This window comes from Morchella importuna (assembly GCF_003444635.1).
Source record: "Morchella importuna strain M04M26 chromosome Unknown Morimp01GS016, whole genome shotgun sequence".
Taxonomy (NCBI): domain Eukaryota; kingdom Fungi; phylum Ascomycota; class Pezizomycetes; order Pezizales; family Morchellaceae; genus Morchella; species Morchella importuna.
Genome location: NW_025763413.1, coordinates 763,621 through 778,844, shown reverse-complemented (window position 1 = coordinate 778,844; position 15,224 = coordinate 763,621). Strand labels below are relative to the sequence as shown.

Sequence of the window (15,224 nt, the reverse complement as noted above, 5' to 3'; positions counted from 1 at the left end):
TCAATCCCATCCCAGCCGGTACAAGCCCTTAATACATGAGATCCTCGGGATCCTCATGATCTTCGATGTCACCTCCATCCCACCTCCGCCCCCTCGCTCTACCTCCTTGTGGCGCATCCATCCATCTTGTCCTTCCTTCTCCATCATCAACCCTAAAAAACACTTCTTCCTCCCCAATTTCCCCCAAGACCCCCAGCAGTTCTCCAACATCCCATACCCCTCACCCACCGCTCCCCACTCCACCCCATCGCCCTCTAATATCATCTCAATCAGCGCCTGTGTCTGCGCCCTCCCAATCGTTCCCGCACTACCACCACCGCGACACCTCCGGCTTCGCCGATGCGATGCCAACTCCCGCTCAGAGAATATATACGCGTCATGCGAGTAGTGGCAATCATTACCGAACGGGCAGAAGGGCCGGGGGCGCGTCTTAAGAGAGTCGTGGAAATAGCGGCAGGGAATTGTGGTCAGCTTGTCCAGATACCGCTGCACAATGGTTTCTTTGGAAGTTGCGGTGGGAAGAATGGAGGATGGTACGATAAACTTGCTGCGGACACGGCAGAGGGGACAGGTTTTGGAGGTCTTATGGAGGTCATCGGGGGCACCGGGTGGGAAGGGACTGGGGGCATTATTGTTGCTGCTGCCGGATGAGCGCCAGGAGCGGATGCACGCTATGATTATCAGTACGTTTACTACACTATTGAGGGGCATTTGGGATATTCTTTTATGATGGAGTTCGGGGGGCGTTGGGGGGTTTTATACTGAGTCTATCGTGAGTATTATTTTTCTCATGGTTTCAGCAGAAAACCCCCCAAGCCCTGTAGAATCCTGCCAGTCGACAAAAAAAAAAAAAATTTTTTTTTTTGGCCAGATGATTATATGGAGAACAGGACTAAGACACCTACAGAGACAGAACACATGATCACAATTCGTCAACAGCCCATATGTCGATGGGACCTCAAAGCAAATGGCGCAGCATTCCTCGGTATCCGTCTTATCGTCTTTGTCACGCCACTCAATAATCAGGACCGATACGTCAAATAAAATAACCAGAACAATAATCAACGCCCGCAGACTCACCAGCGGCAGAAGCTAAACATTTCCCTTTCTCGTCCACGACAGCAGTAGTATTTATAACAACATCCTTCACACCCGGCACCGCGGCGACATCGTGTGCGTACCAGCACGTGGAGCCGCGGGAGCAGTACCCCTTCAAGAAGAATCGGCATGGTACGGAGCTGGGCGGGAGGTTTACTCTCTCACCTATTTCGGGGGTGGCGCCCTTGAAGGTTGAGGCCGATGTCGATGAGGATGGAGTGAAGGGGGCGGCGGTGGGCGAGTATGGTCCTGGTTCGTCTGGCATGGCGGAAGGCGAACTGGAGGTATGTATGGTATGTATAGGATGTGGGGAAATAACCGTTCTGAATAACTGATTGGGAGAAACACGCACAGGCAAGGCAAGGGGGATTCACGGGGTAGAGAAAGCAAAATCTCAAAGGGCACAGGAGACTATCAAACAGGGTCAAGCACAGGTACTACGTGAAGGATGGATTCTTGAGGTACATGTAGTTGCAAGAACGGGGGGGAAGGTATAGTGAGAGGATAAGGCGAAGGCGAAGAGGGAGAGTGTTAGGGTGAGAAGAAAGAGATAAATGGAGTCGTGTGAGATCTAGAGATCAAGAAGCAGGAAGTGGGTAGGTATCCTATCTATCTAGCTATCAGTTGTTCGGCCGAGGGTGGAGGGTAAGTAAGAAAGACATGAAGGTTAGGTACAAGGTAAAGACGCAGTAACTGGGCCAGTGCTTCTAATCAATGCGGGGGTCAACCGGACCAGGGTTGGCGAATAAGCCCGCGCTAAAGGTCACTTCGGTAAATAACACGTCCGCAGCATGTAACCACGCATAACAGGCCCTGAGAACTGTAGGTAAATTTGTTTGACTGACTGCAGTGATGCTCATCTCTTTGCTCTACTATTTCCTTGGATTTCTTAGTTATTGCCATTGTTATGATTATTACGGCCATCCTTTGTACTTTGCAGCTTCTCCCGTGTTTGTAACTGCCAATATCATGCAGGAAAGGAAGCTGTCGGTCGGCAAGCTAGGTGTCGAGGGGTCTTTCTTCTCCCCCAAGCTCTTTCGTCATCGATCTCCTCTGGGTATGATTCTAACCGCTTACAATCATGATTGTCCCAGCTTGGCCGGTCCGGTGCCTGAACCTGAATATCACAACCAACAAGTTATTACAACTTGGATGCGCAATACCGCCGTTGTGGCTGGGGAGCACGCAATTGATCACAACTGGGCACATATTATCGTCACGGATGTGCTAGGTTGCGCGATAAGGCTGCTGGCTGTTGTGTTCTTGTGGTCACGATGGGGCGCGGGAACGTAACAGGGCCGCCGATGACATCTATCTACCTGACTGTTCTACTCAGCTCAACATGATGTTAAAAACCGTCCCAATCGTGGTACGCGCACTTGAGATGAATATTAGATGGCATTTCCAATCATGTCGTGTGTTTCCAGGCCTCAGGCCTGACTGGCCCTGGCATGGGATTGCCTTGTACCATCATGATCACCAGAATGATATTAATACATACATGCACTCGGGGATCAGGCAGGCGGGCACATGCCGTACCCGCAAATTGAGTGGAATGGTCTCATAAGTATCGGAGAGGACAAGTGTCCAGTATCACCTCACTGTTCAGCCTCAGGCCAGGCAAAGCAAGCAGATGTTTCCTGATATGGACACACAAGCAACATTGGAAATGAGACTCTACCTGGTTACTTATCTGTCTATCACATATCTTCAAGGAGTCGCGCGAGTGATGGCCCATGATTTCCTTTTGTCAATTATCACTTCTCAAAGCTCATTTCGTGTGGCATTCAGAGTAAAACCACATTTTTACAGACGTGCAACAGTACATGTATGCCTAGTCGAGTCACTCAAGCCCAAAATATATCAGACTGCACCTTGACCAATTCCTCAAACACTTCATGTATTTTGCGAAAGAATCAATTTTCAATTTTGCTTCTTTCCCAACATGGGCCCAACAACGCCGTGCCCAACACCCAAATGCGTACATACAATCAACCGACTTCGTACCACTAATATTCCCTCCCACCCAAACCCTAAAGCCAGAACAAGAAAAACAATAAAAGAAAAATAAATCTCCCTTCTTACAATCCATCCTCCTCCTAAATATGCAGCTAGTTGATGAGAAAATGAGATCACGTGAGAGAAAAGGTCAAACAGACATCAAAACACGAATAGCTCACCATAAACTGCCCAAGTAGGAACTGTTCAGCTAGATATGGGATCAAGCGTACCAGTGTCCAAGAAGGAAAATCGCAAGAGAAAAGGTAAAATAAGTTTGCACAAGAAAGAAAGATACAAGAAAATGAACCCCCAGAAATTGATAATAGGAAAAGTGAAAAACAGCAACCAAGGAATCAGGAAACTTTTGTTCACCCACACCACCGCGTTCAACAATCAATCCCCGAAACCCACAAAGACATGCCCCAAGGGAATAAAAGGAAAACAAAAAAACCAAGACAACCCATTTCTATTTCCGTTTCCAAGAGACGCCTTACTTTCAACATTGTTTACTCCTTAGCCGCATCACTCTCGGCCTTCTCGTTATCATTAGTGCTGGCGTTAGCTTCAGCGGGAGCGTCCTCCTGGCGGGCCTTGACGTATTCATCATAAACGCTAAGAGCCTCGTCAACCTTGGCACGAAGAGCAGGTTCATCATCAAGACTACGAGAAAGGTTAGCTATAAATACGTTGGAAATCAGAATTAAGGGTAACAAACAGCGCAAGCAACTCCATGTTATCCATTTCCAGCAACATTCCAGTGATCTTTCCGGCGAGATCGGGGTGCTGTTTCTGAATCTTGGGGTACAGCGCCTCTCCGAGGAGCTGCTTCTGATCTTGGTGGCTGCGGGAAGCGAACATGTTGACGTCAATCGAAGATACCTGGGGAAGAGCTGCCTGTGAAGCGGGGACCGGTTGGCGAACAGCCTGCTGAGGAGGAGCATTGGCGCGAGGAGCACCACGACCAGCAGAAGCAGGTCCACGGGGACCCATACCCATAGGCATTCCCTGTGGAGGAACACCCTGCATGCCTGCAGGAGGAATTCCACCACGTCCACGACCACTGGCGGAAACTTGCGCCTGAGGAGCCATGGCCTGAGGATTAGGGTAAGGAGGGAAACCAGGACCGCCACCAGGAGCCATAGTAGGAGGAGGGCCGTACATTCCCTGAGGTGGCATGCCCTGAGGCATGGGCTGAGGGCCACGACCACCATTAGGAGGGAAGTTACCACCTTGAGGACCCCTACCGCCCGGACCACCCTGTGGCATACCCTGTGGCATCATGCCGGGCTGAGGAGGGAATGGCATACCACGGCCACCGCCGGGAGGAAGGAAACCAGGCTGCTGACCGGGTCCGTAGAACATAGGAGCGCTCATATATCCTGCGGTGGGTCCCATTCCAGCAGCGGCAGCCTGCTGCTGCATCCTAATGTGGTTTCTAGCCTGGATGCTAGCCTCAAGCTATATAGGTTATCAATAAAATGTTCATAAGATAAGGAGACGCGTTCACAACATACCTGACTCTTCCTGACATCCTTCCTCTGGGCCAAAGCAACGTACAAAGGCTTACCATTCACCATTCTTTGGTTCATTTCTGTGACAGCCTTGCTAGCCTCCTCTGGGCTAGAGAAGCAAACGAACCCGAAACCCTTGCTCTTTCCGAGCCTCTTCTTCTTATCTTCACCTTCCTTCTCCTCAGCCTCCGCCTCCTCACGGGGAAGCTCATCACGCATAACCTTAGCGGAAGTGATAGTTCCGTAAGGAGTGAACTCCTGGCGGAGACGCTCATCATCAATGTCATCGTCAAGGTTCTTGATATACCTGTATGCTTGTTAGTACGGGAAATGCCTCAAACAGGAGGTACCCTGGACTTACAAGTTAACGCCCTGGTACTTGCTAGCCTTCTCCACGCGGGCAGCCTCGTACTGCTTCCTCAATTCCTCTTCGCGCTCATACTTCTTCTGAGCCCTAGAGACGTACAAAGTCTGACCCTTGAAGTCGCTTTCATGAAGCTTCTCAACGGCCTCGTTCGCGTGACCGTGCTCCTGGAAGTTGACAAACCCGAATCCCTTGCTGGCGCCAGTTTCCGGATCCCTGGTGAGGCTTGCAGAGGTAATAGGCCCGAAAGCCTCAAACAAGTCCCTGAACTCTTGGTCGGTGCACTCGAGATCAACGTTCTTAACATAGACGTTGGTGAAGTTGGCCTTCATCTCATCAAATTTACTGAGACGATCCTTCTTCGGGATGTGATGACCGACAAACACCTTCTTCTCGTTAAGCAACATGCCATTGACATGCTTGATGGCATTGTTAGCAGCCTCGGCAGTCTCGTAGTGCACAAACCCGTATCCACGAGAATTACCGAATTCGTCCTGAGCGACCTTGCAAGAAAGAATGTTTCCGAAGGCAGCAAAGGTATCGTGAAGAGCCTTGTTGTCAATTGCGGTATCAAGGTTCTTGATGAAAACGTTGCCCTGGCCAGTCTTGCGAAGGGCAGGGTCACGCTGGGACCACATGATACGGCAAGGACGGCCCTTGATCAAAGTGTAGTTGAGCTCCTCAAGAGCGCGCTCACCATCGGCGGTGTTGTTGTAGTTGACGTATGAGTACCCGAGAGAGCGGCGGGTGACAGCGTCGCGGCAGACACGGATGGACGCAACGCTTCCGATGGAGGAGAAAAGCTCGAAGAGCATAGCCTCGGTAACAGAGGGGTCAAGTTCTCCAACATAGAGGGAGGCGGAGGTGTGCCCGGTATGGGTGGTAGCGCTGGGAGCGGCGCTGGAAGAGCCATTGTTGTCGCTGTCAGAGGCAGGGTCGTTGGCCGGGGAAGAACCGTTGACGGGTTGCTCAATCTGCTCCTGGGGAGGAGGGGTGATAGCGGTGGCTTCAGTAGACATTTTTATGTGATGCTATCTTGGGTGTCAGCTTAAGGACGTAGGAGCAAGGAAATAAATAGGTAGGAAATAGAGGAACAAACATTTATTGTCTTGAAAAGTTTTTCTTTTTTCCGGATTTTTTTTTATATATTTCCTTTGGTTCGATTCTGTTTGTAAAATACCAGCAGCAAGGCAGGATAGAAATAGTCAGTCAAAATGATCTCAGTACTCCCACAAATAGAGCACAACGCCTGATTTCTGGGGCGAAACGTGCACAAGAAACGAGATAAGCGGGATGGAGGGGCAAGGGGTGAGGTTATGAACGTGAAAAAAGAATAGCGAAATCGTGGAAACCCACCAACAAAGACGACCACTAGTAGTATTGGTGAACTGTAGCAGAACTGCTTTGTTTGTGCCTTGCAGGTGAGCGAAAGGAAAGAGGGTATAGATAGAGGGGTGAAAATTGATGTGGTGGGGTAACTTTTCAAGCGTTCCAAGGACAAGCCTAGTAAGGGAGCGAGAAAAAAAAATTTTGTTCGCGGGGGTGTGTGGTTGGATGAAATTTGTGAGCTAACAGAATGCGAACCAACCTTGGATGTATCGAGAGAAAAGGACTTTTTTTTTTTTTTTGGTTTTTAAAATGCCAGGAAGGGTTTTCGGATTGTTTTCAAGTTTTTTTTTATGATTGGATTGGTTTTATGGGGAAAGAAGAACGGTGTCGTGGAGGTTGATCCAAGACGAAGTTGCGGAAGTTGATGAGCTCTGATGGGAGAAGGGAAAGGAGAAAGGAGAAGGGAAGAAGGGAGGAGGAAAATATTTTGAGGAGACGTGTGCGAGAGGGCAGGGCCCTGCACAGTAATTGAATGCAGCTTGCAAGGTGACGGAGAGGCGATGGCTGATACCATACTACGTAGCTTCTACTGCTTCTGCTGTCTCTTCTTCTTCGCTCCTGATGCCACTCCTTTTTTCCACGCAGTTCTTTATCTATTCGCTCGGTGCATACTATTCTAAATTACTCCCGAAGACCTAGCATATTCTTCCTTTGATTCTGCAGAGAATGGCTGTCTTGCCTTTGATGGTTTGAATTTGTATACCTAGGTTCCCTTGGTTGGCTAATTGATGACTACGTGCGTAACCGACCGCTGACTGCTCACCTGTGCAGCGCACTCACCCTACGCTGCTCACCCTGCCGCCACCTCGTGGCAACCTCGAAGCTTTAGCCACACCACACAGATGATCTATCAACCCCAGGTCACAGTCACAAGGGGCGCCTTGTAGCCCCCTATTCCCCTTTTGATCAATCAAAAGGACATACACGTATCGTGTCAGAAACAAGCCTTTTTTTAATCAGATTGCTCTGTCATCCGTGAGATGGGAATCCAGAGCTGTTTATCACCAAAATCTAGCAGTCATTTTCGTGAACTACGTATTAGTGTCGCAAGTCCACACGAATTCAAATGTTGAGGGCGGGGAATCGTTGAGCATTCTTTATGAAGCTTCATCACCGTGACAACACGTCATTCGGCATAGACACTAAACGGCCAGTTCAGTCTGCGTTCACTTGGCACGCCTGCTTGCATCTTCGGCTATTCCCTCGGTTTGAAGGGGTGTTACTGTTACTGGTGGCAGTTAACTGCCGTTGATAAATAAAAGTGCAGATCTTTTTTGAAGAGCACAAGCTCTCACTCGGAGTAAGCTGCACTTTTGTACTTTGTATGTCTCCTTGTTGAAATAGAAATCCGGCCACTTCCATAACCTCAAATAGTATAAATTAGTGCCCGGAAAATCAGTATTCAACACTCTAAAATACTATAATCGTAATCTTGTTTTCATGTTTGGTTAGGCGCGATCTTACTGAGCTGCAGGAGCTCGGATTTCGGGATCTGATAATCTACGAACTCTCATGCTTCGTTGAGTGAGTGCAATTATGGATCATCGCGGGAGAGGTTTATATAATTCTGTAGAGCAAAAAAGAAAGCTTAAGCAGCTGATTTTTTTTTTTTTTGTTTAATTCATTAATTGGAGCTTAAGAACATAATATAACTTATTGAAATTAAATTTAGATTGAATTCCGAAGTTTTGCACAATTTCGTATTACTACAGTGCCTATTACATCCCCTTTTTTTGTAAACGGAAGACTGGAAAGGGGGAGGAGACCGAAAAAAGGGAGTCGGGTTCCGAGTGATGGGTCATGACTGAGTATACGCACCCTCTGGATAGATGTAGTATATGCGTAGCTATCACTATATAACCCTAGATTAAGACATGTGCTGCATGTGATAAGAGCAGCCATGCTGGTGGTATCAGGTACACAATACACTTATGATCGCGCGCGGTCGACACATTAGTATGTGGGAGTCTATAGAAGAATACATGTAGTCCTGCACTGGGAGAAGCAGTTGGTTCGCCGTTTGACACACTGCTTAATTCCTAGTATCTAAGCGCGTATTAAAGCAGTACACACATACGCTATCACTCGTATTGATATTTATATTCACGGCCAAAATGATATTCCGGGTACCCAAAGGTAAATGAAGAGAAACTTGATCAATAAATTTACTTTTGGTATAGTTCCAGACCTATCTTTACCATATACCGGCCCCAGCTTAATCCTACACATGGCTCTGTCAGTTTTATAGAAGAATATACAAGAGTTCCCACACCCCGACAGAAGTCCAAACAAACCCAAGAGATACCCACACGCCCGCTAGTTGTATGGGAATCTCCTCGTGTTCTTCTTGGATTGCCTCCTGCCATCAACAACAACGTTCGCTCTCGACTGGATAGCGGTTCTGTGCACTTGGTTTCTCTTGTCCCACGCGGCGCTCCTTCCCTCCACGACAGCAATGATCTCATCGGCAAACCTCTCCGCCAACCCACTCCTATCCTTCTTCTTATCCGCAGCAGCCACAATCCATTCCAATGCCATCCTTCTCCTCTGCCTAATATTCAATGGGCTTGGAATCATATCCTTCGCTCCTCCTGCTCCCTTGACAGAGATAATCTTCATGAGCGGAGCGACAGAGTCAATGGCAGTTTGAAGATACAGAAGGGGGTCAGATGGGAGGGACGAGAGCGGAGGTGTTCCTGGGATGAGGGGGGTGTATGTGATAGATTGCTTGGGCGCGGGCTTAGTACGCAGGATGGAGAGGACGTGGTCCATGACAGACTGCGCAGTTGCTTTCTAGGAGGTGTCAGCCGGGCCGCTAAAGAGGGGCGAAGGGTGTGGCAACCTTTCCGTGTCGCATTAGGAAGTTGGTAACCTGTACCATCAGAGGGGAATAGCGATATTGCAAATGTCCCCGAGCGGGAATGGGAAGTGTCGGCAAAGGAAACTTGGCGCCGGGCGGAAGGGGCTCTTCGAGAGACATTGAGAGGATATTGGCGGGGGCCTCGAGACCGGCGCCAGCGTCAATGGGCGTGACCTCCGTAGAATATGATCGCTTGTTGGAGGGAGTCTTGAGTACTGAGGGAGCGTTCTTGCGGGCTTCAGCACTGCGGTTGATCATCTGGGCATGTTAATACAGTGGTCGGTACTGGCCAAAACAAGAGATCGAAGCGCATACCTCCTGAATAGGTGTGCCTTGCTCAAGCTCAGGCTTTGTCTCTCCGGTGATACCGGCAGTAGCGGCAGCCTCCTCGCTGACATGCGGAAGGGCATCTTGGGCAGGTGTTGCGGGGGTCTTTGGTGGGGGAGTCGATTGTGGGGAAGTTTTGTTTGAGTAACATCGTAAGAGCGCTGGATAGTGGATTGGGCGAGTGGCAATCCGGAGCGTGGATGTTCGGAGGAAGAGAGTGCGTGGTGGCGGCATCGTGAATTGGTGGAATTGGTGTTGGTGAGGTTGAAGTTGGTGATGGAGGTTGGAAACTTGTAGTACTAGTGGTGGGGCAGGGAAGACGTGAGTTAAAACCTGCAGGGTGACAAGAGAAGGAACATATATGCACAGTCTACTTTACATATGGTGATAACTTTATGATATCAGGCGTGGTAAGAGTCGGACAATTTTATTTTATTCAACTAACGCGCATGAGAATAACTGGAGTTGATTTTTGCGAAGTTTTGCACTCGATTTTAAGAAGCGCTGCGCCACAGATGTACATATTTGTATAATTTACTGGTATCACAAGTACCTACAATACCTCATGCACTGTGGGCTTATCCCGAACTGAAACCCTCTTTCACCTGTGAGGAATCGTCTTGAGGAGGAGGAGGAGGGATACAGGATCTAATCCCCGAGACTCTAAACTTGGACATGGACCTCAGTGTTCCTGGTGATACCGTAATGCCCTCATCTTATAAATCAAACGCCACAGACATAATTCACGGGCGCCACACAGGCACTGATAAGCTTTGGGTTTCTCTGTAAGTAGTTCAGCGTTTCCCTTGCTCTTTCTACCATCTTTTCTATCTCTTTCCTTTCTTTAAATTTAAACCTCATCTTCTCCTATCGACACCCTTGTAGTTTTCCTTTCACCTCGACTGTCGATCATTCTATCCGGTCAGGCCCTATCATCTTCTCGCCCATCACCACACCCCCCCCCCCCCCCAGAAGCTCTCTCGCAACCACTGCCACTGCCACTGCCACTGCCACTGCCACCGCCATCATCCTAGCTTCTATCTCCTACTAAACCCTCTAACTCCGTCTGTTACTCCTACCTTGGTGGACTATCTTCTCTGAACCATCTCAGCTCTCCCGCACAATAGCTCTATCGTTACACACATATCCAGAAGTTACCCCACACTCACCCCGCAATGTTCACCTTCAACGGGTCTTCCCGCAAACCCCGCGTTGTCAACCTCTCGGGGCGTAAATCCACTGTGCCGCCTCGTGGTTCCAAACCCTCACAATCACTATCCCTCGCCAATGCCCAGAAGGAGCGCGCCGAAAGAGAAGCCGAGCGTCGCCAACTCAAAGCTGCTTCCAACATCCAGCGGGTCTGGAGAGGCCGGAGAGTTGCTGGCATCCAGAGGGCCCAGTGGAGACGGGAGTGGGATGAGGAGTTTGGCGGAGAAATCAAGGGCAGTTGGATCAGGGGTATCGCCTTATTTATAGCCTTCAACCAGAGAGGTTTTGTAGTGCGAAGGGACTCTAAGGGCAGGATAGGTGAACTGGGATCTGGCGAAGGAAGAGATGGGTCGATAAAGGGTGCCAAGGGATACCGCCGTGAGCGAATACAGGATCCTCAGGATTTTGAGAGAATCAAGGTTCTGGTATCCCTGGTTATGGATGCTATCAAGAATGGGGATAATATGGCAGGCGAAGATCCGAAGCGATCACGGTATCTGTTGGGACAGTTCGCCAAATTGCTTGTTGAGGCTCTGTATGACGATCCCGAAGGGGCTGATCTGCCCGGCAAAGCTATGAGTGGTGACTCTGTGAGGAACTACTCTCTGAGACTGCTTCCATGGCTGGCTGAGAGACTGCCGACGCTTGTTGATGCAAAATACTACCAGGCCCTCTCTCGAGTCACGACTGCCTGCGAGGCTGACTTGGAAGCGCTTTTGAGGGCTGTATTGACGCCATTACGCTCGAAAAACGAGTGCACCGCAGTGTCTTACACGGTCTTTGCTGCAAACTATCTTATCACCCCCGGGCTTCCGGAACGCCTAGGAGCTAAAGGGTTCTGTATGCTACGGGAAGGAGTAGATATAGAGGAGCTGTTCAAGGCTATAGAAGCTACGCCGGGCGCTTGGCTGGGTGCAGAGGTGGAAGGGCGATTATGGCTTTTGGCATACATAATCGATTTCCTGTTTGCTTCATCGTCACGAAAAACGATCATTGACCTCAGAGGAGATGACCGCTTGAGGTTCAATAGAGACGTGGAGCAGCAAAGAGTTTTGTCACTATTACTTGCCTCGGTTTCTGCAGAAGCCGGCAAGAGGATTGATATCGAGGATATGCCAATGGGCCAAGAGGAGGAAGAGGACTCGGATGAAGAGGATTCAACCGATATAAAATCCCGCCCCAGTAAGAAACAACCATTACCGCCGTTTATCAAGTCTCGATTGGAGGGACTGGTACAACAATCTTCTGTTTCAACCGTTTTTTCAAAAACAAAATACTCTGATCTCAATGATGCTAAAATATTTGCCGGATTTACTCTCACTCTGCTATTGGTGTTTCCCCGTAAGAGTCAGGACGTTCGCATGTGGCTCTGCCTAGCAGAAACCAGTGACGGTGCATCTGCTGTGCGATTTCTCTGGGAAGCCGTGAGAAGAACAAACCTTTACTCGGGGATCAGCCGAGATTACAAAGTTGCCGTAGAAAGCCTTAAAAGACGCAACAATTCCGAGGATTCAACGCAGACTGATGATGATGAGGAGTGGAATTTGATTCTTCTTTTTGTCGAACTATACGGATTCCTGCTCATGGTTATGGACGATGATGAGTTTTTCGCCGGCAGAGGAATCAAGGATAGGCAGCTACCGCTGAAGGAGGTGGGAGAAATGAGCGTATTTCTTAAAAGTATGACATTCGCGATGTATTGGGAAGGCGGAGAGATAATAGGTGAAGATAAATCGAGAACAAGTGGTGGAGAAATCTACTTTAAGGATCAAAATAGCAAGGGGTGGAGCGTAGATTATCTAAGGGCACAAGCAACCGCATTGCTAAAGCAACTTTATACTAGAGAGTATGTTCACTTCCAAATTCTTAAGGCTTTATTAACTGGTGTAGTTCTCGACGACAATTCCTCCCTAAAGGCCATTGGCTCATGACGAATCATTTCGATATGGAAGGATTCATCCCTTCAGTGGTTCAAGAAGAAGAAAACAGACACCGAATGGAAGCCGATGACGAAGATGTTGAAGAAGAGGACGAGCGCGAACTTGACCCCGCTGCTTTAGCTGCGATGAATCCTATTGAGCGGCGTAATCTTCGATGGGAGCGAAAAAAAAGGTCCCAGCGCAAAAAGCAAAGATATAACTACCTGGCTGCCATTGCCCCCCGCTTGGAAATTCTTAAGAATCTACCTTTCTTCATTCCGTTTGCAACTCGCGTTCAGATATTCCGCCAATTCGTCTCTGTAGATCAGAAAAGACGCCGCGGGGGATTTGTTGATCCGGATCAATGGCGAGCGGCGGTTCTGTCACGGTCTAGACGGGGTACAATACCGAGACAGGATGAAGCTCTGGACGGCCATGACATGCTTTCCAGACATCATGCCACGATCCATAGAAATAGGGTATTTGAAGATGCATACAAACAGTTTTGGCCTTTGGGCGAGAGACTTAAAGAGCCAATACAAATCACATTTGTAGATCAATTCGGGACTGAGGAGGCAGGAATTGACGGCGGCGGTGTTACGAAAGAATTCTTGACCGGCGTCTGTGGGGAGGCCTTTACACCTGCTGCTGCCGGCGATAGAAATGCTGACGATGACGATGACGATGACATTGACGACGGCCACTTAGAACCCGGAGAGCCGGAGGGTTCCTCCGGCTATTCAATTCGCCCGAAGCTGGGGAAGAACTTGTTTCTGGAAAATGAACAGCATCTGTTATATCCCAACCCAACTAGTATCGAAGTGCTGAAAGAGGAGCTAGCGACAATTAATTATCCGGATCTCGACAAAGGCATTAGACGCCTCCTCCGCCGCTACGAATTTCTCGGCCGTGTGGTGGGAAAATGTCTATACGAAGGAATCCTCGTCGATGTTGCCTTCGCCGGGTTTTTCCTTCTCCGGTGGTCCCAACAAGCCAGCGCCACCGCCAGCGTCGGTGTCAATGATCTCCGAGATCTCGACGAGGATCTCTACCGCGGTCTCGTCAATCTGAAGAACTACAATGGGGACGTCGAAGCCGATTTCGCGCTCAACTTCACCATAACCTCACGACTACCCAGCCAGAAGACGATTACAATAGAGCTGAAACCAGGCGGCGAGAAGATCCCAGTTACAAACACAAATAAACTAGAATACATCCATCTCGTCTCCCGCTACCGTCTCTCCGGACAAGCATATGAGCAGACCGCCGCGTTCCTGAAGGGCCTCAACTCAATCATCCAGCCCTCATGGCTCTCCATGTTCAACCAGAGCGAGCTCCAGACGCTCGTCGGCGGCGACATAAACACCCCGATCGACGTCGAAGACCTGCGCAGAAACACAATCTACGGCGGCGTATACCAGATTGGGGACGACGGGAAAGAGCACCCAAGCGTGCAGCTATTCTGGGAGGTCATGCGGGAGCTCGACGACTTTGAGCGGAGAAAAGTGCTGAAATTCGTGACGAGTGTTGCGAGAGCCCCACTGCTGGGCTTTGGCATCCTGAGGCCGAAGTTTAGTATTAGAGACGCTGGAGAAGATCAGTCGAGGCTGTGCAGTGCTAGTAAGTAACCCCCCATGTGAGATTCGGTGCTGCCGTTGTTGACGATTGTTAGGTACGTGTGTGAATTTGCTGAAGATGCCGAGATATAAAGACTTCAAAATACTGAAAGAGAAGCTATTATATTCGGTGAACTCCAATGCTGGTTTTGATTTGAGCTAAGACCTGAGGCGTAAGGCGGGGGGGATTTGGGGGGGGGGGGGGGTGGCGGGTGCAGCAAAGGTGGTTGTTACATCTATATGAAATTGGAACGAACCGGACAACGGGGCTGTTTGTTGTCGAGGGGAAACGTGATAGAGAATGTCGCCCAATATTAGAAGCATGGCTACTTAGCGATGTAAGCTCTGTTCTGCGCTCTGTTTGGAATGATTGTACTGGAGATCGAGATACCGTGGGGACTGGTGGGATTGGTGGGATTGGTAATTGGAGTTTTAATGGGTATTATTTCTCTTTTTTTTTATTTATTATTCTTATAGCTAGTATCTCTATATAGTAAGCAGCTTGTAAAAGCGATACCACACTGATATATGGTGACAAGCGAATCATCCTTTGATATTCAAGTCCGCCAATGAGCGACTGGACCGGTATGAGTATATGTATGTTTAGTTGAATAGTGGATAACTAATCCGGAGAGAGACGTCTCCATTAAATCGCGGAGCCTGGGGAAGGGTATGACGTTGGTCACAGGAGGAAACAAGGAACCGGTGTCGTCGTAAAACTTATATAATTATCTACTGCGCACCCGCGAATACCATTTGATCCGACTTTCTTTCTACTCAGCTCCAGGGGGAAACAATATTCCCCAAGGCCTGTTGCTTAATCCGTACGTTGCCCATTTTCACGAGATATGTCTCACCTACTCACTTGCAGTTTCCGAATTTGGAAGCCCCCAATTTCCGGCGGATGCAGCAGCCAGTCACAATTCATCA

At 49.0% G+C, this 15,224-nt stretch overlaps 4 protein-coding genes across 4 annotated transcripts; 1 reads left to right on the top strand and 3 right to left on the bottom strand.

Annotated features, from left to right (window-relative positions):
- LAJ45_05889 (uncharacterized protein) lies at positions 1–1,363 on the bottom strand (the record flags this gene model as incomplete). Its single annotated transcript, XM_046115458.1, has 3 exons — positions 1–671; positions 906–1,001; positions 1,081–1,363. 3 exons carry the CDS (start codon positions 1,361–1,363, stop codon positions 1–3), a joined length of 1,050 nt encoding a protein of 349 aa, XP_045971507.1.
- Positions 1,364–3,605: 2,242 nt separating this feature from the next.
- On the bottom strand, positions 3,606–6,877 carry LAJ45_05888 (uncharacterized protein; the record flags this gene model as incomplete). The annotated part of the gene is made up of 6 exons (XM_046115457.1): positions 3,606–3,759; positions 3,815–4,557; positions 4,614–4,917; positions 4,972–6,005; positions 6,074–6,082; positions 6,875–6,877. 6 exons carry the CDS (start codon positions 6,875–6,877, stop codon positions 3,606–3,608), a joined length of 2,247 nt encoding a protein of 748 aa, XP_045971506.1.
- A 1,802-nt stretch (positions 6,878–8,679) lies between these two features.
- On the bottom strand, positions 8,680–9,784 carry LAJ45_05887 (uncharacterized protein; the record flags this gene model as incomplete). Its single annotated transcript, XM_046115456.1, has 3 exons — positions 8,680–9,156; positions 9,206–9,481; positions 9,539–9,784. 3 exons carry the CDS (start codon positions 9,782–9,784, stop codon positions 8,680–8,682), a joined length of 999 nt encoding a protein of 332 aa, XP_045971505.1.
- A 941-nt stretch (positions 9,785–10,725) lies between these two features.
- Positions 10,726–14,457, top strand: LAJ45_05886 (uncharacterized protein; the record flags this gene model as incomplete). The annotated part of the gene is made up of 3 exons (XM_046115455.1): positions 10,726–12,605; positions 12,650–14,298; positions 14,351–14,457. The coding sequence occupies 3 exons, from the start codon at positions 10,726–10,728 to the stop codon at positions 14,455–14,457; spliced, it is 3,636 nt and encodes a 1,211-aa protein (XP_045971504.1).
- Positions 14,458–15,224: the final 767 nt, after the last annotated feature.